We start from the raw sequence: 24,072 nt of genomic DNA on the forward strand, positions 1-24,072 counted from the left end.
GAAATTTTTTTATGACTTTATTGTAATCTATAGTCTTTCCTGATTACATTAATGTATACATTATAGGGTTTCAAATAAAAAATGACCTATATATACCAAATTTTAAAGTTACGGTCATGTGTGCGACCACACCTTTATTTCTGTTATGGAAACCAGTATTATTTCGAAAAGAACTGTGAACTTTCTGTTTCCAGTGATTATACTTATGATTTTATACGTTGGTAACATTGCAGGTTTCTAGTGTCTGTTAATGATTATCTTTGCTAGTATTTACTTTTGTTTCGCTGAAGCAGTTTGTTCATGTGTTACTGAATGTTTGTTGCCCATGCGCTACATATATTTGTGGAAGTACATATCCTTTAGTATGCAATAAATACAAACTATGCCACACATCAAGAAATTCAATAAAAGGAAATTCCGTGGTAACCAGTTCACAAACAAAGCAAGCCACACTGTTGAAAGTAACCTATGTATCAGTTCTTCAGGACGCCGGCCGCAGTGGCCGAGTGGTTAAAGGCGCTACAGTCTGGAACCGCAGGACCGCTACGGTCGCAGGTTCGAATCCTGCCTCGGGCATGGATGTGTGTGATGTCCTTAGGTTAGTTAGGTTTAAGTAGTTCTAAGTTTTAGGGGACTTATGACCACAGCAGTTGAGTCCCGTAGTGCTCAGAGCCATTTGAACCATCAGTTCTTCAGGAAAGAAACTCCCACATGGCACGCGTCCTGGTGATTCAAATTTTTGTGTTAACAATGACGCTGTTTGTAGTGGATTTGTTGTTGTTGATGTGGGCATCTTGTCTTCTTTGGTAAAGGAAGTGACGAAATGTAAACAATGTGATGGTGTACGCTGTCTGGAAATAACTGTACAACAAAGTAGCAGAAAGGGTTTAGCGTCAAAATTAGTTGTTCTGTGTAGATCCTGCAATAAATCTACCTAGAAAATGACTTAGAACATTGTGCATAATTTATATGGTGTCAATTTGAAGTTAGTTTATGCTATAGGAAAAGTAAAAAAGACTGCTCAAACGTTTTGTGGTTTGATGGCCCTTCCTCCTCCTCCCAGTAGGTTCAACAGGTACATAAAAATACTTTTAGATGCCTTGACAGTTGTGTATAAAGCATCTATGATACATTCAGTAGAAGAAACTGTAAATATTAGTGGAACCAGGGACATTGCTGTTGCACTTGATGGGACATGGCAATGTCGAGGACATTGTTCCTTGAATGGTGGTGTAAATGCTACTTCTCTGGAGAATGGAAAAGCTGTTGATGTTGAGTGCTTATCTAAGTACTGCCACAACAGCCATGGTAACACTGAAGGAGGTATAGAACATCAGTGTTCTAAGAATTATGATGGTTACAGTCGAGGTATGGAGTGTGATGCAGCTCTACAAATATTTCAGAGTTCAGTGCCTGTTTATAACGTTAGATGTACGAATTATCTAGGTGATGGGGACTCTAAAGCTTTCAATGAAATTAATGAGTTCAATGTTTATGGTGATACCTTGGTAACAAAACTAGAGTGTTGTGGAGATGTGCAAAAGAGGATGGGTGCTAAATTGAGAAAGCTACAAAGAGAAAAGTAAAGAAAGTAGCTGTCTGATGGAAAATCTCTGTCTGGCAGATGCAGATTGACAGAAACTGAAATAGACCTTCTTCAGAGTTGTTATGGACTGGCCATTAGATGAACTGCACCTCTGAATGATGTTACAACAATGAGAAAAACTGTATGGGCCACCTACTTTCATAGTTTGTCCACAGATGACCACCCTGTTCGTGGACTTTGCCCTAAAGGAAACAGATTCTTGGTGTGGTTACCAAAAAGCAGAAGAAAGTGGTCAGATATACCATCATAAGCATTCTGTTCCTGAGCCTTTTATGAATGAAATAAAACCAATTTTTAGAGACCTGAGTGACCCTGTTTTCCTTAGTAAATGTCTTCATGGGGGTACTCGGAATACAGATGAAAATTTCAACCATTGCATATGGAAAAGATTACCCAAGAATGATTTTGTAGGTCTAAATACATTAAAAGTTGGTGTACTAGATGCAGTGATATATTTCAGTTATGGAGTGATAGGAAGGTTGGAAGTCCTGAGAAAATTAGGCATAATACCAGTTCGATTTTACACAGAGTACGTGAAGGAACTTGCCCCCCCTTCTTGCAGCGGTGTACCGTAGGTCTCTAGAAGAGCGTAGCGTTCCAAAGGATTGGAAAAGGGCACAGGTCATCCCTGTTTTCAAGAAGGGACGTCGAACAGATGTGCAGAACTATAGACCTATATCTCTAACATCGATCAGTTGTAGAATTTTGGAACACGTATTATGTTCGAGTATAATGACTTTTCTGGAGACTAGAAATCTACTCTGTAGGAATCAGCATGAGTTTCGAAAAAGACGGTCGTGTGAAACCCAGCTCGTGCTATTCGTCCACGAGACTCAGAGGGCCATAGACGCAGGTTCACAGGTAGATGCCGTGTTTCTTGACTTCCGCAAGACGTTCGATACAGTTCCCCACAGTCGTTTAATGGACAAAGTAAGAGCATATGGACTATCAGACCAATTGTGTGATTGCATTGAGGAGTTCCTAGATAACAGAACGCAGCATGTCATTCTCAATGGAGAGAAGTCCTCCGAAGTAAGAGCGATTTCAGGTGTGGCGCAGGGGAGTCTCATAGGACCGTTGCTATTCACAGTATACATAAATGACCTGGTGGATGACATCGGAAGTTCACTGAGGCTTTTTGCAGATGATGCTGTGGTGTATCGAGAGGTTGTAACAATGGAAAATTGTACTGAAATGCAGGAGGATCTGCAGCGAATTGACGCATGGTGCAGGGAATGGCAATTGAATCTCAATGTAGACAAGTGTAATGTGCTGCGATTACATAGAAAGATAGATGCCTTATCATTTAGCTACAAAATAGCAGGTCAGCAACTGGAAGCAGTTAATTCCATAAATTATCTGGGAGTATGCATTAGGAGTGATTTAAAATGGAATGATCATATAAAGTTGATCGTCGGTAAAGCAGATGCCAGACTGAGATTCATTGGAAGAATCCTAAGGAAATGCAATCCGAAAACAAAGGAAGTAGGTTACAGTACGCTTGTTCGCCCACTGCTTGAATACTGCTCAGCAGTGTGAGATCCGTACCACATAGGGTTGATAGAAGAGATAGAGAAGATCCAACGGAGAGCAGCGTGCTTCGTTACAGAATCATTTAGTGATCATGAAAGCATTACGGAGATGATAGATGAACTCCAATGGAAGACTCTGCAGGAGAGACACTCAGTAGCTTGGTACGGGCTTTTGTTAAAGTTTCGCGAACATACCTTCACCGAAGAGTCAAGCAGTATATTGCTCCCTCCTACGTATATCTCGCGAAGAGACCATGAGGATAAAATCAGAGAGATTAGAGCCCACACAGAATCATACCAACAGTCCTTCTTTCCATGAACAATACGAGACTGGAATAGAAGGGAGAACCGATAGAGGTACTCAGGGTACCCTCCGCCACACACTGTCAGCTGTCTTGCGGAGTATGGATGTAGATGTAGATGTAGATGTAAAATGCGGCTCTAATATGTAAGATCGATTGCTTGTGTGTGACAGACAACGGGTGCATGAAGCTGAAAGATTTAGTCTTCAAGTTACCAAAGAAGCAAGAAGTGCTAAAAGGAATGTCAAGAGGAAGCTTGAAGATGAAGAAATGCTGCAGGATGAAGACTATGCTTCAGGAATGTTCTGGGGCACAGTTTAATTAGATTCATATCTTCATTCACAATTTCCCACAAGTTGTCATTTTCAGAATTCAGATACAAATATTTCATAAAGTTTATAAAGCATCGCTCTATTTATTTTCTATAACTTGCAATAGTCCATACTTATGTAGTAGACCTAAGTTTTATTGCAGAATCAACTAAATTATTGAGGGAAAAAAATTTTTTATTAGGAAAAAAATTAAAGTGTAAGATGTGATATTTTTTTATCCTTGTAATATACATAATAGGTGGAATTAAATAGGTCCAGTACCTCAGCCATCATGTCATGCATTGTTGTTGTTGTTGTGGTCTTCAGTCCTGAGACTGGTTTGATGCAGCTCTCCATGCTACTCTGTCCTGTGCAAGCTTCTTCATCTCCCGGTACCTACTGCAACCTACATCCTTCTGAATCTGCTTAGTGTATTCATCTCTTGGTCTCCCTCTACGATTTTTACCCTCCACGCTGCCCTCCAATACTAAATTGGTGATCCCTTGATGCCTCAGAACATGTCCTACCAACCGATCCCTTCTTCTGGTCAAGTTGTGCCACAAACGTCTCTTCTCTCCAATCCTATTCAATACTTCCTCATTAGTTATGTGATCTACCCATCTAATCTTCAGCATTCTTCTGTAGCACCACATTTCGAAAGCTGCTATTCTCTTCTTGTCTAAACTATTTATCATCCATGTTTCACTTCCATACATGGCTACACTCCATACAAATACTTTCAGAAACGACTTCCTGACACTTAAATCTATACTCGATGTTAACAAATTTCTCTTCTTCAGAAACGCTTTCCTTGCCATAACCAGTCTACATTTTATATCCTCTTTACTTCGACCATCATCAGTTATTTTGCTCCCCAAATAGCAAAACTCCTTTACTACTTTAAGTGTCTCATTTCCTAATCTAATTCCCTCAGCATCACCCGACTTAATTTGACTACATTCCATTATCCTCGTTTTGCTTTTGTTGATGTTATCTTATATCCTCCTTTCAAGACACTATCCATTCCATTCAACTGCTCTTCCAAGTCCTTTGCTGTCTCTGACAGAATTACAATGTCATCGGCGAACCTCAAAATTGTTATTTCTTCTCCATGAATTTTAATACCTACTCCAAATTTTTCTTTTGTTTCCTTCACTGCTTGCTCAATATACAGATTGAATAACATCAGGGAGAGGCTACAACCCTGCCTCACTCCCTCCGAACCACTGCTTCCCTTTCATGCCCCTCAACTCTTATAACTGCCATTTGGTTTCTATACAAATTGTAAATAGCCTTTCGCTGCCTATATTTTACCCCTGCCACCTTCAGAATTTGAAAGAGAGTATTCCAGTCAACATTGTCAAAAGCTTTCTCTAAGTCTACAAATGCTAGAAATGTAGGTTTGCCTTTCCTTAATCTAGCTTCTAAGATAAGTCGTAGGGTCAGTATTGCCTACATGTTCCAACATTTCTACGGAATCCAAACTGATCTCCCCCGAGGTCGGCTTCTACTAGTTTTTCCATTTGTCTGTAAAGAATTCGCGTTAGTATTTTGCAGCCGTGACTTATTAAACTGATAGTTCGGTAATTTTCACATCTGTCAACACCTGCTTTCTTTGGGATTGGAATTATTATATTCTTCTTGAAGTCTGAGGGTATTTCGCCTTTTTCATACATCTTACTCACCAGATGGTAGAGTTTTGTCAGGACTGGCTCTCCCTAGGCCGTCAGTAGTTCTAATGGAATGTTGTCTACTCCTGGGGCCTTGTTTCGACTCAGGTCTTTCAGTGCTTTGTCAAACTCCTCACGCAGTATCATATCTCCCATTTCATCTTCATCTAGATCCTCTTCCATTTCCATAATATTGTCCTCAAGTACATCGCCCTTGTATAGACCCTCTATATACTCCTTCCACTTTTCTGCTTTCTCTTCTTTACTTAGAACTGGGTTTCCATCTGAGCTTTTAATAGTCATACAAGTGGTTCTCTTTTCTCCAAAGGTCTCTTTAATTTTCCTGTAGGCAGTATCTATCTTACCCCTAGTGAGATAGGCCTCTACATCCTTACATTTGTCCTCTAGCCATCCCTGCTTAGCCATTTTGCACTTCCTGTCGATCTCATTTATGAGACGTTTGTATTCCTTTTTGGCTGCTTCATTTACTGCATTTTTATATTTTCTCCTTTCATCAGTTAAATTCAATATTTCTTCTGTTACCCAAGGATTTCTACTAGCCCTCGTCTTTTTACCTACTTGATCCTCTGCTGCCTTCACTACTTCATCTCTCAAAGCTACCCATTCTTCTTCTACTGTATCTCTTTCCCCAATTCCTGCCATTTGTTCCCTTACGCTCTCCCTGAAACTCTGTACAACCTCTGGTTTAGTCAGTTTATCCAGATCCCATCTCCTTAAATTCCCACCTTTTTGCAGTTTCTTCAGTTTTAATCTACAGTTCATAACCAATAGATTGTGGTCAGAGTCCACATCTGCCCCTGGAAATGTCTTATAGTTTAAAACCTGGTTCCTAAATCTCTGTCTTACCATTATATAATCTATCTGAAATCTGTCAGTATCTCCAGGCTTCTTCCATGTATACAACCTTCTTTTATGTCCATGTCATGCATGTCTGGTAAAAATTTGGCCTCCTTCAAATGCATAACATTGGATTAAAAGGTACCTCAATTTGAGGAAGCATTTTGGAAAAAAAAATTGCATCAGTTTCTTTGTAATTTTTTTAATAACCATAAGCAGGTTCATAAATATTCAAAATACTTCTGATTTGTTTAGAAAGTGTGCTGCGTTAGCTGGTATCAACAAAAACATCTGTAAAACATATACTTTATAAACAGTGCCTGAAAGAAGTAGGTGTTGATTTTTACATTATATTGAGCCGAAAAAGTACACTGTATCCTTAAAGGCAGATAACTATCAGTGAAATCATCTTAATTTTCGCTTTAAAATGACGCTATTGGTTGTTGTGTAGTTAGTCTGGATTCATTTTTATAGAATATTTTCATGATTAAACTATATTTTGAGACCTCTATGGATGCTGCCTTCTTAAAACGGCCAGAAGTTGCAGGTTTCCATCCAGCATGTGTTATCAGCACTAGGGCGAGGATACAGATGTTTCACATTCCGACGATGTCCCCCAATGACTCCGTTTCAGATGTACCACTGTCTATTGGTGCTGTCTATAGGCTCTTCAGCCCACAGCCCGAATGAAGCTCACCCGCCTCTAGTTGTCAGACAGCCGAGCAAGGTTGACAATGGCTGTGCCCACTCTCAGATAAACACAGAACACATGTGTGACTGTCACGTCTGCATTTTATAACTCCAACTTTTTGTAGTTGGCTGTATCCTTCAACAATACTTGTTGCATATTTACAAGTGAACAAATACAATAAAGGAAAAATGTAATTTAACGATGTTAGATACATTATCCTCTTCCTATGAATATGCTATAGATTTATAAATAAAGATTTTATTCAGGATTTGATGTGTTCTTGAGTATATGTATCATAAGCTAGGTATTTAAACTAATTTTGGTATCAGGGAGGCTCAGTAAATCTCTTGCAAATTTATTTCATCACCAATTATGTTGTTTCTTAGTTGAGGTCAACTTTAATGCAATCTAGCAACTTTTTTTTGTCGTGGAACTTTAATAATGAAAACATTCTTTGTCTTTTGAACCGTGATGGGTTATTAAATTATTATGTACGCTATGTAACATGTAATAGTCTTATAAACTTCTAACATTTCAGTGGTACATCTGCAAAATAATTGTGCATGAGGTATGCATATGTATTCTGTATGCAGACTTTCGTTGTAATAGTTAACGTCCTCCAAAATGTTTTCCTGGAACACATTAGTAAATATTACTGACAAAATATGTTAACTTACTGATTTATTTGTCCTGGAGACTTCCTGTGACATGAAGTACAAAGTTTAACATAAAAACTGTATGAATTTAAACAACACTCCCAGTAAGTTTGCTTCCTTTTAAAGCTTTTTGCTGTTTTCCACAAGTTTTTTAATGTGTTTATTTGATATCATAGTCGGAGAGAGAATTTAGCAAGTTAAAAATGTAAAATTATAGGCAATACTATGAAAAGGAAAGTTGCCACTCACTATACAGCAGAGATGCTGAGTCGCAGATAGGTACAACAAAAAGACTATCACAAATAAAAGTTTTGGCCAGTAAGGCATTCGTCAAAAATAGACAGTGCGCGTGCGTGCCACACACACACACACACACACACACACACACACACACACACACACACACAAATGCAACTTGCACACATTTTGTGTGGGTGTGGGTGTGCGTGTGGGTGTGGGTGTGCGTGTGCGTGTCTGTGTCTGTCTGTCGTCTGTTTTTGACAAAGGCCTTACTGGCTGAGTGCTTTATTTGTGACAGTCTTTTTTGTTGTACCTATCTGTAATTCAGCATCTCTGCTATATGGTGAACGGCAACTTTTCTTCTCATAATATTGTTACATTCCATCCTGGATTTTCCATTGTTTAAAATGATAGCCAGTGGTACGTGCAATCGACTACATAGCTAACTGGTGCTCCATTTGTCTCACCTCCATGTCTGTGCTGCACCTGTATTATCCCAACAGTTTCCAATGCTGTGGTACAAAGAAATTAAACTCTGCTTACTATTTGTGTTTTAGGAAGACGCATGCAAGAGGTGCTTTGAGGAGGTGATAGACAACTTGTGCATAATATTTGACTTGAAGGACTTTGGAATAACGTGCATGGACTACCAGCTCATCAAGAACCTCATATGGCTTCTGAGCAAGCACTACCCTGAACGACTGGGCATTTGCTTGATCCTGAATGCACCAGCAGTCTTCTCCACCTGCTGGCCAGTCATTAGGGGATGGTATGTCTCTCTGCCCTGCTGGCCTCTTAGGCACAACTGCCAAAAATGAATTGTGCTGTGCACTGTAATTTATGTTTAGTTGCCTCTTTATTTCTATTCACTTTCAAAGTATGTTTGCTTTTTAGCTATCCACCTGCTGTGGTATGTAATTATTGCAAACTTTTCTTTTTGAAGTGTGTGTGTGTGTGTGTGTGTGTGTGTGTGTGTGTGTGTGTGTTTTACACTAATTTCATATTCTAGGAGTGCCCCTGTCTCATTATTGTAATAACTTCAAGTTGAACAAATATATTTCAAGGAAGACACAATACATGAAAGTCACAGATCAAGTAAACAGAGTACGACGTGTGTACACTTTAAAAGTCAAATCATAACTGAGTCCAAGTCTAGTGGCTGCTGGCTGGCTGGCTGGCCGCTCGCTTAGGTAGCGCTGCTGCTGCATGGCTGGCAGACAGCGCTGCATGTAGAGGACGCGTGTAACTGCGCGGCGGCACTTTGAAAGATCGGCGAGTCACAACACTTTCCCCCCCTTTGAAGTTTTTGCACAGGTCTTGATGGAGGTGGCCTGTAGATTGCTAACGTCCACAGGTGTTGTTTGACTGGCCATAAAGTCTCGAGGAGGAGGCTTCCCGTACGGACGGAAGTGTCCCCGATGATAACGGGTCGAGATGACAGGAGACGTGGGGGTCGAATCTGCTGGGGCCCCGTGCACCAATCTGCCCATTGCAGCAAGTCCGGTTGTTATAACAGGAGACATGGGCGATGTGTCTGCGTCCGTAGGAGAAGGAGGTGAGTAGAGTTGCTCCGACAGATGATGCTCATCTGTTTCCTGCATGGGCACGTCTCCTGGTGGCGTCAGTTCTTGTGCTGGCACCGATATGATGGTGAGAGGACTGTGTTGTGAGTAATGAGAGATTCCAGTATCCCAAGCGTCAGGTAGAGCCGAAGGTGCTGTAGCGGCATCCGGAACAGGCGTTGCCTGCACACGAGGCCGAAGCTGGTCCGAATGATACACTGACTGCAACACCCGTGTCCGTCTGGATTTCATACAGACGTCGGCCACGTTGTTGTAAGATGCAGCCAGGACTCCATTTTCGCCTCCTGCCATATCCCCATACCCATACAAGGTCGTCGGCGGTGAACCGGCCAAGCGAAGGCATCCGCGGCCGTGAGGTGGAAGGCCGCAGAAGATGAAGTAGCGTGCGGGGCTGTCGGCCATGTAAGAGCTCAGCTGGGCTGTGGTTGCCCATGGGCGTGAAACGGTAAGCAGCCAGAAATTGGAGAAGCGCATCATCAGCAGCAGAAGAAGTCAGGAGTTTCCTCATCTGAGCCTTAAATGTGCGGACCAGTCGCTCAGCCTCACCGTTTGACTGTGGATGGAACGGAGGGGCTGTGACATGCATGACGCCGTGACAGGAACAAAAATCCGCAAAATCGGAAGAGGCAAATTGCAGACCATTATCAGTAACAAGAGTAGAGGGAAGACCTTCCAAAGAGAAAATGCAAGTTAGAGCATTGGTGGTTGCCGCGGTGGTAGGTGACGTGCAACGGACAATGAAAGGAAAGTTAGAGTAGGCGTCAATGACGAGAAGCCAATAAGTACCTAAAAAAGGTCCCGCGAAGTCAGCATGAGTATGCTCCCAGGGCTTCTCAGGCGAAGGCCACGGTGACAAAGATGATTTTGGGGCGGCGGCCTGTGACGCACAAGGGCCGCAGGCAGCGACCGTGTGTGCGATTTCAGAGTCGATGCCGGGCCAGTACACATGACGGCGCGCCCTGGGTGAAGGAGGCGCAAGACCGAAGCACGCAAAGACGCAGGTACCACAACACGCAGCAAAGCATTTTCGGTGGAAAGGAGGATAGCACCATCCCTAGCTGTGAGGCGGTAATGCCAAGTGTAGTAGTTCTGCAACGGATCAGTAGTCTTAGCAGACGACCGATCTGGCCAACCCTTCTGAATACAGCGTAAAACCTGGGAGAAGGTGGGGTCAGAACCCGTAGCTGCCGCCAGCCGGTCCCTGGTGATGGGGAACCCATTCACAACCCGCTGCTTGGCAACATCCAGGTGGAAACACAAAAGTTCGTCCCTATTGAATGCCAGATCAGGACCCATGGGAAGGCGAGACAGTGCATCAGCATTTGCATGTTGAGCCGTCGGCCAGAAATGACGTGTTGAGCTGTCGGCTGGAAATGAATCTCATAATTAAAACGAGACAAGTAAAGAGCCCAATGCTGGAGGCGGTGTGCAGCCTTGTCGGGAAGTGACGTTGATGGATGAAACAAGAAAACAAGTGGTTTGTGATCCGTAACAAGATGAAATTTGGAGCCATAGAGAAAAACACCAAACTCATGAAGAGCATAAATGATGGCCAAAGCTTCTTTCTCAATTTGAGAATATTTTTGTTGGGCATCCGTGAGTGTTTTGGAGGCATAAGCAATGGATTGTTTAGAACGGTCAGAAAAACGGTGCAGAAGGACTGCACTGACCCCGTACTGAGAGGCGTCTGCGGCAAGAACAAGAACTGGTTGATAAGTCTTCAATTGCTGGAAAGCCACATCACATGACGCGGACCAGTGAAAAGGCACGTTTTTATGCAACAGGCGATGCAACGGCTGAGCCACCGAAGCAGCAGACAGTGAAAACTATTTTCCCCAAGAAGGCCTGCAGTTCCTTAACAGATGTAGGGCGAGGAAGGGCATCGATCACAGCGACAGTTTGCCAAAGCAGACGAATACCATCCCGAGAGAGTTGAAACCCCAAGTACGTGATAGATGCCTGAAAAAATTTTGATTTCTGAAAATTACACTTAAGACCGGCAGTCTGTAAGACATGAAAAAGTGTGCGGAGATTTTGAAGATGTTCGTCAGTGGTGGAGCCAGTGACAATTTATACACCCAGGGACAGTGAGCAATAATTGTTCCAAGAATCGCTGAAAGAGAGCAGGGGCGCTGGCAACCCCGAATGGCAATCGTTGGCATTGATAGAGGCCGAAAGCCGTGTTAAGGACCAGAAACTGCCGGGAAGCAGCATTGAGAGGAAGTTGATGATAAGCTTCTGACTGGTCAAGTTTAGAAAAATACTGGCCTCCAGAAAGTTTAGTGAACAATTCTTCAGGTCGAGGCATAGGGTAAGTGTCGATAAGGCATTGAGCATTTACAGTGGCTTTGAAATCGCCACAGAGACAAATATCACCATTTGGCTTAGCAATGACAGCGACAGGAGAGGACCACTCACTGGAAGTGACAGGAAGCAAGACCCCTGAAGCAGTGAGACGATCCAGCTCACGTTTGACCTGATCACGAAGGGCCACAGGAATGGGCCGAACTCGAAAAAACTTTGGCCGAGTAGTGGGTTTGAGCGTGATATGAGCTTCAAAGTCGTTTGCATGGCCTAACCCACGAGAAAAAAGGGACGAAAATGTCATCAACAAGGAATCCAATTGAGCATAAGGAATAGCATCAGAGATGATATTGACAGAGTCATCTATGGAGAACCCAAAAACGCGAAAGGCATAGAAACCGAAAAGATTCTCCACGTTACTATGGTTGACCACAAATAAGGGAACAGTGCGAATGACAGATTTGTAAGATGCCTCAGCATCAAATTGTCCCATGAGAGAAATCTTCTGTTTATTGTAAGTCCGTAATTGCCTAGTGACAGGTGACAGGATTGGAGAACCCAACTGAAGATACGTTTGAGAATTGATGATAGTGGCAGCAGAACGAGTATCCACCTGCATGCAAACATCTCGACCAAGTATTTGGACAGAGAGGAATAACTTCCCTGAAAGGGAAGAAGTACAATTGACAGACAACACAGAATCAGAATCAGCGTCATGTTCATGAACATCATGTAGGCGGCCGGATTTGCAAACGGATGACACATGACCCCCTTTTTTTTTTTTTTTTTTTTTTTTTTTTTGCCAACGTTGTGGACAATCTTCTCGTGAATGTTTCGTAAAACACTGCGGACATGAAGGAAGTTGCCGTGGGTTTAGCTGCGGTTTCTTAGAGGGTTGTTTACGGTTAGGCCGAGGCTGCGTGTGGGAGCGTACTGCGGCCACGCCGGCCGGCGGGGACACGCCACACACTTCCTCAACATCGCACAGAGGTTGTTTTTCCCTGACGTCGCGCCATGCCTCTATTTGCGCTCCAGCGGCGCGAGAAATTTCAAAAGACTGAGCAATGGATAGGACTTCATCTAGAGTCAGATTTGCCAACTGAAGGGCACGTTGCCTAACTTCTTTGTTGGGCGCCGATCGGATAATAGCATCCCTTACCATGGAATCGGCGTAGGATTCTTTGGGAACTTCAGTAACAAACTGACACTTTCTACTGAGGCCGTGAAGTTCAGCAGCCCAAGTGCGATAGGATTGATTCGGTTGTTTTTGACAATGATAAAAGGCAACACGAGAGGCTACCACGTACGTTTGCTTTTGAAAATAGACGGACAGAAGTGAGCACATTTCAGCAAAGGACAGAGATGCAGGATCTTTCAAAGGAGCCAATTGCGACAACAACCGATACATTTGAGGTGAAATCCATGAACAGAACAGAGACTTACATGTTTGTTCATCCGTGACATGAAATGCCGAGAAGTGCTGTCGAAGACGTTTTTCGAAATCAGACCAGTCTTCCTCAGTCTCGTCGTAAGGAGGAAAAGTAGGTAGAGACAATGACGAGAGACGCCCCGCATTTTATACAGTGACGAAATCACGAATTGCATTTGTGAGAAGTGTTGGCTGTTCTATGAGACCTTGCAATAGTTGCTCTAAAGTAGCCATGGAAACATGTGGGTCAACGATGGAAAAGAAAAATCCCATTCTCGTCGCCAATGTAATAACTTCAAGTTGAACAAATATATTTCAAGGAAGACGCAATACATGAAAGTCACAGATCAAGTAAACAGAGTAAGACGTGTGTACACTTTAAAAGTCAAATCATAACTGAGTCCAAGTCTAGCGGCTGCTGGCTGGCTGGCCGCTTAGGTGGCGCTGCTGCTGCATGGCTGGCAGACAGCGCCGCATGTAGAGTACGCGCGTAACTGCGCGGCAGCACTTTGAAAGATCGGCGAGTCACAACAATTATTGATGCTTTTTAATATGCCATTCGTATTTCCACTAAAGGTAATTCCATAAATTGCGACAGACTGGTAACCTCTCTTTCTCAACTCCATGTCCATTGACAGTAGTGTCATTGTGAATGTGAAGCTGTATAAAATATATTTGGCGTGTTGTGTATACGTGGACATTGTGGTAGATTTTAATTGTTGGGTTGAGAGAAATTTAACAAAACCAGCTTCCATAATGTTGTATTTTTTTCCTTTCTCCTGTTCTGTCACTCTGCTTTTGTTGTGTTGTTCCTCCATCACGTACAGTACATTTTTGAAAAGCAGCCGTTTTCTGTATGTTGACTAAGTCAGTAAGAAGGCAGATATTTTTTATTATTGTATGAACACTGGATAATGATAATATAATATAGTGTGGCTGCTTCAGTCTTTACACACTACAGGTCTGTATGATCTTGTGTGTCTAGAGACATCACATCTGTTCACTAATATTCTTCAGCAGAGCTATATTTAAAATGCAGATAATAAAATAATTTATTTGTATAATAAATTCTGTTTCAATATTCACCTGTTAGATAAAATTGTGTGATAAATATGAAAGACTTGTTTGAAATCAGATCAGACTGATAAATGATTTTCCTCGTTTTCCTTTTGCAGGTTGGATGAGAACACTTCCAGAAAAGTTAAGTTTGTGGATGATATAAATGACTTATCAACATATCTTATACCTGATGTTATACCTGAAAATATGTAGAATGAACAAGTATCACTTTCCCATAAATGTCGATTTCTTTGTTATAGAAGTGCACGGCAGCACCAGCCGTTCATAAAATTATTTGAGCTCTAATCAAAAACAGATCATTTCAAAATATTTTAATGCTTACTCATGTGAATTTATTTAAAGTACTGGCAGTTTGTCTCTCTTGCCCATACATTGTGTTACAGTCTTCATCACTAAACTGTGTAACAGTAAAGCTAATTTTTGTAATGTGTAGATACCCAGGACTTCAGGACAAATAAGAACATTTTATAGTAAAACATGAATTCAGCATTTAAGCATTTCATCATTATTGGTATGCATTAATCCTATATATCTTCATGAGGAGCAAAATAAAAGAAGTGTAAAAACTTTTATTGTTTTGTGTAAAAATTTCAGCTAACATTGGAGAGTTGGTGAAGGCTTCATCAGTATAAATTAAATCAGTTGTGAAATGCAAATGAGTGCTTTTTTTTAGTTCCTGTATTTTGCATTTTAATGGTGTAATTAACATAAACATTTACTTGTATTGGTGTTGTAGTTATTTTTAGCATTTTTTCTGCAGTATCTTGTGTTTTTGACCCTCAGTGTTACAGTTTTATTTGTCATTGTACATGCAGTTGCAAATGCTTTTATGGTGGTTTCGATGTGGCCTTCAAAGTTTTGAATGTTGTTGTTTTCTCTTTTAATGAAGCATGCAATGTATAGATCATTCCTTTAGTTTTAATTTAGAGCCATATATCAAAAGAGGACAAAAAAATTCTGAATTCCACAGTCGGCATCTCTTCCCAAAAATGTCATTTTTTAAATTAATGCTGAAGAGAATATGGTATGATGTACTTTTGTATCTAATCCATGAGATTGTTGCAGTGATTTACATAAATTTGCACTGAGACCATAGTTTGTACATTGTGTTTCGATAAAACCTATTTGTAGAAATAGAAGAAAAATGTTCATATATCTTGCACTAAAACTTTATTTACTGCTGTATTAATTTTTTTAAGGATCACTATGTATCAGTGTTGTGTAGGTATATGATTCTGTAAGCTGTCACATTACTAAGTAGTTGATGACATGTTTGCACATAACAGGTGTTTTAGATTTACTTAATTTTTGTGCAAGATATTCTCTAATTTTCCAGTTAAATTTGCAAGTACACCAAAATCCTAAATTGAGCAGCAAATATTGAGTTGATCGTACATCACTCAGACATTTCACTAGTTGCTGTGGAAGTAATGAATGTGAATTTCAGTGTATTGGCATGGTACTTTGACACACTAACTTGTTTCTTGCCTTCAAAAGTCTTTGGCAAAGACTGTACTTTTTATTTTGTTAAAACTTCTAATTTTTTGTTAACTAAAGATTTTTATCATTGGTTAGGTTGATTTTATGAATGTGAAACTGAACTCAAATTCAGTGGTTGGATTATCAAATGAAGTTGCTTGTTTGATAGACTGGATTTAGTACTGTGTAAAATTACCTATTTGCACATAAAAAAGACCTAAAATGTAAATAACTTTGTACAAAGGAATTATTTATTTTAGTATAATTTATTAATGTTGTGAAGTAATGTAACAGCTATTGGTGCATTTCATGTAAACATTGGATGGCACTATGTTTATGATGAGAGTATAACACAGAAACCTGTGTGCTCCAGGTACTCATAATTCAGCTGTGAATTATTATAGTATATAATTTTAAGTGGTAATATAGCTTGCAATTGACTTCCAATGCCTTAAACGATTGAAGTATTGAACTTCTGTCTTCTTGTGCAATTTGTTGCAGCCATTCCCTGTGAGTATTATTTCCCGTCCACATATATAAAATGAATATAGGCTTGTGAATCTGAATCTTCCATATGTTCTTGTTGTGTGGGGTCAGTGAAAGATTAACATCTGTGTTTTCAAAAAGTTTGGAGACTCTCCAATTCTCAGTAGATTTGCAACAAAATGATAATGAAAGCGAAATGTTCCATTTCAAGGAGGAAGGCTGAAATGAATGTGGCAGCCAATATCATTATTTCAAATTATTATGAGAGACTTATTCTTTTCTATCTTTCTGGTTTATAGCTGAACACTTCAGCTACATATCCAAAAATGTAGGCATGAAAAATTTTGTGAAGTTCTCAGTATGACAGTTTTTATGTAATATTACGATCATAAAAATTTTAATATTTTGCTATATCATGAATCAGATACATGTAATTCTTCCATCAGTAGTTTACATACTATAAAAATGTGTAAATTGTTCTTTGAAATTGATGAAGAACATCATACTGTCTGTTGCTAGTGGGAGTAGCCATATTCAGTCTCTTCTGTGTATTACATAGAAAATATATGCATTCTGGATCAGAAGTTTATTCTCTTGAACTTTATTGGTAAAATGGACACGTCTTCCGGGCAGGTATCTTTTTGATCCATGAATTATGAGACAAACCTGATTTAATATAAATGATTTGCAATTTTTGTCTGTTAATAGGGCAGTGTAAATAACTTTTTACATTTCTCTCGATCAACAAGCTGACTGGCGTGAGGCCACTGGAAGGCAGGATAGAGTTTTCATGCCTTATACCTTGTGCTTGCCAGCAGCCATGTTTAGGACCATAGTGGTACAGTACTGTGCATTAGTTTGTGTCTCTTGATCGAGTTGATGCCATTGTACAGGAAATCAGGAACAACATCTTGTTCAGTGTTTTGATCTTTGTTTTTTTACAACTTTAGGCACCATCCAAAGATATACTGTACTAAACAGTGGAGAGTGTGGCTGGTGGCAGGCACTCTGTGTCAGATATGAACCTCTGCTGTGTCTGCTGGTGGTCTGGGGCAGTTAATATGTTAACTTAATAACAAAAGATTGGTTATATAAAAATTGTAATGATTCAGCTTAGACTATAAATAAGCAACCTACTAATTAGGTCAGATCCTAAGAAAAGGGTTTTACAAAACTGGCATTGAACATAATGGTTCATTAAATCAACGTAAATTGACATTGAACGTATGAGGCACTTTTTTAAAATAAGTACCAATTTTAGAAAAATAAAAAAAATGCAATAGTGCAACCCCTCTATTTTTATGTGAAAGACTGCACCTTAATCTATTTTTCAACATAATTTTCACCTGTATTAAAAGTGCTTATTGTAACTTATAACAAGTATCTGGAATCCTTAGAAATCCCCCACCTGATATTTTTGTTTAAACCATCCTGTACTAAAGTTTTAATGTCGTCAACTTCCTCATAGCATGGACTGGCAATATTGTCGTCTTCCTCACACTGCTGACTGGGAAGGTGCTTCTTTTAAATACAAGAACAAATGATAGTCACTAGATGCTAGATCAGGGGTATACAGAGGGTGGTCAATTTATTCTCAACCAGACATGATCTTAATGAGCCACACGGGAGCAGACACTGATGTGGGGCTAAATAAGCCCTCTTTGAGTATGCTCTGCCTTTTGTTTTGGATTTCAAGGTGCAGTTTCTTTAAATTTCTCAGTAACTGCATTGACAGTGCTATCCCAAGGCAAAAAAGTCAACAAGAAGAACATTCTTCCTTTCTCCAAAATAGAGCACTTTATTTATCAGAATGAAATTATTTGTTGGAACTGTTCCTCGGGTGATCTTAAATGTCTACATTCCAAGCACTTCTGCTTCAATACTGATGTATTGTGGGGAAGCCACATTTTGTCACCAGTGACAGTTTGGCTTAAAAATTTATTCTCTTCAGCATTAGCTCTGGAGGAAAGTCATTGCACTGGCTAAACGAGTGGTTTTGTGCAACTCGCTTAGTATTTTTGGAACCCGACGTGTGTGTTAGCGTTCCGTCACACAACACTTTTTGTAGTGTGATGTAAGGTGTGAGATAATGATGAAATAGTGTAACATTTGTCTCCTCGAATTCTTTTATTGAGTTTCTGCACCAGGTCATCAGTAATGACGGACATTCACCCACTTCGCATGTCATCATTCTCAATTGTGCAGCCTTTAAATACACTGACTGCCACTTGTGTAATGATGAATGTTTCACCATCAGGCCAGATATTAGTCATGAGACTCCTCTGTGGCTACCGGCGGACACACGATATGAGACATTGCTGTGGCGGCCTAGTGGCAGTCAACATGTGAAACGCTCTTCACCAGTTTCTAACCATTCCAAGCATTTTCTCCATACTTCATTAATATGCTAATGAATTTTGGTAGCTTTCACCTCTCCCGCATTTAAGAAATGAATAACAGCACTTATTTAACAGTCGACTGCATTTTTAATTACCTAAGATAAATCAGTGTTCACACAAATGAAAGCTACCATAATGGCATTTGTTGATAATCAACAGTTGGAAGTAGTTTGCAAGCATGCATAGTACAGCTACTGCAGAGCTCCGATGGCCCTGTTTCAGAGTGGTACTTATCTTAAAAATGTGTGTTAGAATGTTGGCAGTACTAGTTAGCTTCAAAAGAATGGTGAAAACGTGAATGCCCACAAAAAGGTATATGTGTACAGGATAATTTTTCACAACTGCCCTTTTAACGTGTAATGTAAGTCTTGAATTTCACGTTAAGGCTGGGAAACGTGGAAATAAACTACCCAGGCATCGTATATAATGTATTTAAAAGTTGAGCTTCTTTTTTAGAAGACAAGGTACAAGATGTGATGAAGAGACAGAAATATCATTACAAACCCTGGATCGTCGGAAAAGTATCAGATTAAAGCAATAACCAAGAAATATACATTAAATTTGGATTGAACTCCAATATGGAGTGTCAGAGAACTATGATTTTTATAGGTGCAAAAATGTTGATTTATTTAATGATAAACAGGGTAAGAAGGAGGAGTGCTACAACACCCAAAATTGTTGCCTTGTCTAAACCAAAGGCAAAATTCAGTTATTACATCTTTTCCAGTTGTGTGCACTTCAGCATGATTCATATTTTTCTTCCTATTGTTATTTTGTAGTCAAGGGGTCCAGTTTCATAGTGATTTGGCTTTTATTTATTTTAAATTTTGTTGCCACGTACTCGTTCTGCTGCCACAGTTACCAGTGAGGGAGCAAAATCACTTGTGCCATCTATTCGCGAATCACGTAATTTTTGTTGTTCTATCATATTTTAAATGTGTGCACCACAGTTTTTGAGGCAGAGAGTGTAATCAACACAGAATTTGCCTAAATGAGGAGGTGAAACCACCCAATAACCACTTTAAATTTGATTGCTTTACTAGCCCAATAGCCAGAAATCTTGCACACGGGTTGGATTGGAATCGGGCTCACACCTGCCTCATATGCTGGTGTGCTTCACTTTTTGTAATCAGATCCTCTCAGTGCTGTTCTCTCATCCATAACAATAATAATAATAATAACAAAATATTTCCATTGAGATCATTCTGAATATTTGCTTTACACGTCTTCCACTTCATTCGTCATATGGTGTTGCCTTTTCTCCAGCCCAGGCTCAGCAATATGTACAAACCAGACATCTTAAAACATTACAGATAACATCATGAAATGTCGTCTTCCATTTATCTTCACTGACTCAGCTTTTCTTCAGTTAACATCTTTCTTAATGATGCACGATTTACGCACGTAAGTGCATGTGGAATCTACTGACATAGGTGCTGAGAAAATAGCTGTTGGCCTCGATAAGAAACTGTATTGGTGTTTGACATGAGATGTAACCAGTGACTTAAGACACAGTAGCTAGTCTTATGTTGAAACTTGTCATTTTTCTGTACAACTCTACGTAGATAATTTCATAAGCAGTGTAGCTGCTATTAGGCAACTTTTCTAACACGGGGATGTTTATCACACCTACCCATCTTCTCTTGAGGCACAGTGTATAATGTGTCAGCTAACAGCACACAGTGTGTGTCGTACTGGTGGTTATTTTCTTGCTTCCATGATGGATACGATTAAATTACTTCATGTTTTAGATTTGCATATATTTTCCCAGTTACACACTGAACTTCATTTGCTCCACACACTATGTAGAATTAAACACTGATACAAAATCAAAACATAAACTCAAAAGTGGACCGGCAAACAAATGGAAGAGACAAATGTGTTATAAGTTAAATAAAAAAACAAATTTTGAAAATGGAACTAGTAAAACTGCAAGGAAATGAAAGAAAAGTAAGGGTAGTAACTGACAGAAGATAGAGGACTTTTTTTAACTGGCACTAAACTGAAAGCCAATTCACTTTTTCATGAAAAGGTGTCTGAGAAAGTTCAGTAAATCTAGTAGCTGTTGCTGCTAGTTAAAGAAACAAACTGCTCTTTTTTCCTAATGCAATATAGTTATATGTTTACTTCTAACACTAAGATTTTTGTGGTGTCTGTAAAGGAATGTAAGTGTAACAAAATGACAACAATGTTAACAGTTTAAATGAAATGGTAAATACTATATTGACAGTCTTAGCAATTAATTTTTAAATTCAGGCATCCCTATGTAATTCTCAATAACTGTTGAGAAATGATCATACTGACAGAGACACTGTTGCTACTGTTCAAGAAAATGAACAGCTGCCCATCTTTGTTAAAGTTGAATGTAGCTTAGATGCGGAGTACTTATTATGTGCACTCATTGTTTTCAGTCCACAAAGAACTGAAAAAGCATATGATTTTTCCCGTTTCAAGGCCTTGAAGTTAACTGCATGATGGGCATCAGCATTTGTGCCCATCTAATGCCATGAACCATTGTAATGCCGTCTTACCACGTTAATGGTGGCTTGCGTATATTGTTTTAGTGACTACATTGCATACTGGTATGTTATGTGACTTTAATATTAATGATGAAGCCTATGAAAGAATGAAATATTATACCCTTGTGTATTGCAGGCATGGAAATTGGTGTTACCTTTCCACTTGTTGTAGACATATATGTTGTACTTACATATCTTGTAATGTTCCTAGTGATAATATGTGATGCTTAGAGGTATGAGTGAAGTGTGTGTGTCAAATAAACCTTCTTTTTGAACAAAGAATGATGATGCATTGTATGGGCTTCCATTGCTGTTCATTTTAACTGGTAATTCATTGCTATCTTCCGTGTTATTTTTCCGAAAATGGTCCCCTGTGTATTTATTAATGAGATATATACAGTATTATTGCCCGTCTTCATTTCTTCTGTGATTCTTGTGAAGCTACATAAAAAATCATACTTTATGCAAATAAACACCAACTCTTCACAAAAAAAATTATTTTGCAAAGTACACAGTTCTTGTTGATTGCTTCAGATTTGTAATAATTATATGCTGAGGAAAGATTTTAGAAAATAGATAATTTTTTCAGGTATCACTTTCATGATAACTAATAATCATACACATCATATTTAGTAATTGTTTGTTACATCTGTACTACTGTTTCCATGATTCAATCAAACACAAAAATTTCAGGAAATCTAAAATGGACTTTTCTCGTGTCAATTTTCACTTGTTTGTTCTAAGAATTAAATACTAACATGCCACATTACCATGTATAAAGAGTAAACTCCATTTTGTGATTATAATAGATTTGTATATAGCCTGAAACTATTTTCAAATCAGTTATTTCAGCTTAAAATCATCATAAGAGAACAATTAGTTGCAGAATATGTGTAGCTAAAGGCTGAGTATAACGCTTTAGTCAATGTTAATATTTTCCTTACATAAGCTTTATTAAATTAATGTGTGTTTTAAGTGAAGGTGACATTGTACCTGTTTAGCAGATAACCATGACACTATATTGGTGGCCAGGTTTGCTGGTTAGTTACGGTGCAGCTGATTGTCGAATATGCAATTATGATATAAAATTGTGTACCTGTGAGTAAATACAGTCAATCTTTTATTTGAGGTGCAATATATATATATATCTATACAGATACATATACTGTAGATAATTTAATATTATTCATTTTAATTTATTTTTTGTATAAAAGCAAGCAGATATCAGATAATTATTTTATATTACAGAAATGTATTTTCTGTAGAATGACAAGTGTATTATATTGTCTGTCATAGAATGTGAACTATACAGATACTCAATAAATTTTCAGTGGATTCAATCTGATTTTATTGATATGATCACCTATGCACATATTTAGAAGCTACTGGGAACCTTTTAGCATCCCTCATCACTGGGAACCACAAGACTCTACAGTACCTTTCTATTTGCAGTTAGTGGTAAGTTGTACACAAACACAAAGCAGCCACAGATTATTACAGTCACAATTAAATCATTTTAAAATCTGTTGAATGCAGTGATCATCGTTGAGGATATTATATACAATTTGATATTGGCAACTTTGGTGTAGTGTCCCACACATAAGTGGTTTCAGGTTAATCTTTCTGGAAGGTGTAAGATAACCATTCACCATACGGACTTTAAATGTTGAACCATCAACATGCACTTTCATGAGTTTGAAAATGTCATCGAGCTGTCAGACGAAGTTTTTCCTCAGAGCTGGTAAACACACTTCTGGCTGCATTATTCTGGCACTGCTGTTCAAGGGGTGAGAGGGGAAAGAGTGGCTAAGGGAATGAGGTGCTGCAGACACTGGCCAGCTGAGACAATGTAGCCATCTGTGCACGACTCTGTGGTTTGTTAGCTCTGAGGAAGAACACTTGCATGAAAGGTTACTGACAATTTCAGCTTTACTCACAAGCCTGCTGAAAAGTCTAATCGAATTCAATAAAAACCTTTCAACTCAAATTATGTAGTTTCTTATTTGTGGTCCTTTTTACAGTTTCAGTTTCTTAATCCAATCCTTGTTATTAACTACAACACATTTTTGTATTTTATTGCATTTATCTTTTGTGCTACTAGTGCCAACAGTGTGGATGTTATGATATGTTAAACAATGGAAAATCCCAGATAGAATAATGACAATATTATAAAAAGGGTATATTGCTGCTCTCCCTATACAGATGTTGAGTCATAGACAGGCACGACATATTAGCAGCCCTACAATATATTAGTTATATTATTTTTGTGCCAGTAACTTAATCAGGTAGAAAGTCAGAAATTTATATTATGAAGTTTTACTCAAGAATAGGAAGGTACACCAAGCTAATTTAAACAATAAGTCATGTCTTAGAATACTTTCTTTGCACAGACATAGAATAAAGGGAGACAGTAGCTGAGGAGAGAGTAGGACAGGGCTGTAATCTGTCTCTCATATTATTCAATATAAACATTGGGAAAGAAAGCTGTGAAAGAAACCAAGGAGAATTTTGGATAGGGAATTAAAATTCAAGGAGAACAAATTAAAATTACCAATTTTTCCAATGACATTGTAATTTTGTCAGAGATGGCAAAGATTTTGGAAGAGCAGAGTTGAACAGAATGAATAGCGTCTTGGAAAGAGGCCATAAGATGAATAGCAACGAAAGTAAAACTAGGGTAATGCAATGTAGTCCCATTACATCGGGCAATGCTGAGGGATTAGGAAATGTGACACAAAAAGTTGTAAATGAGTTCTGCTATCACAAGAAAATCATTTCTGGAAAGAACAAATATATTAACATTTGATATAAATTTAACTCTCAGGAAGTCTTTTCTCTAGGTTTTTGCAGTGTAGCGTTGTATGGAAGTGAAAGGTAGACACTAACCAGTTCAGACAAGATGAGTATAGAAGCTTTTGAGATGTTGT

At 39.1% G+C, this 24,072-nt stretch overlaps 1 protein-coding gene across 2 annotated transcripts in view; it reads left to right on the forward strand.

The window, feature by feature from the left end:
- LOC124804763 (CRAL-TRIO domain-containing protein C3H8.02) overlaps positions 1-22,485 on the forward strand; it is a 76,385-nt gene extending 53,900 nt beyond the window's left edge. For both annotated transcript variants that reach the window (XM_047265074.1, XM_047265073.1), the window contains exons 4-5: positions 8,424-8,635; positions 14,358-22,485. In XM_047265074.1, the coding sequence (XP_047121030.1) occupies positions 8,424-8,635; positions 14,358-14,454 (309 nt within the window). In that variant the 3' untranslated portion in view covers positions 14,455-22,485. The remainder of the gene's footprint in view (positions 1-8,423; positions 8,636-14,357) is intronic.
- Positions 22,486-24,072: the final 1,587 nt, after the last annotated feature.

This window comes from Schistocerca piceifrons, chromosome 7 (genome assembly GCF_021461385.2).
Source record: "Schistocerca piceifrons isolate TAMUIC-IGC-003096 chromosome 7, iqSchPice1.1, whole genome shotgun sequence".
Classification (NCBI taxonomy): Eukaryota; Metazoa; Arthropoda; class Insecta; order Orthoptera; family Acrididae; genus Schistocerca; species Schistocerca piceifrons.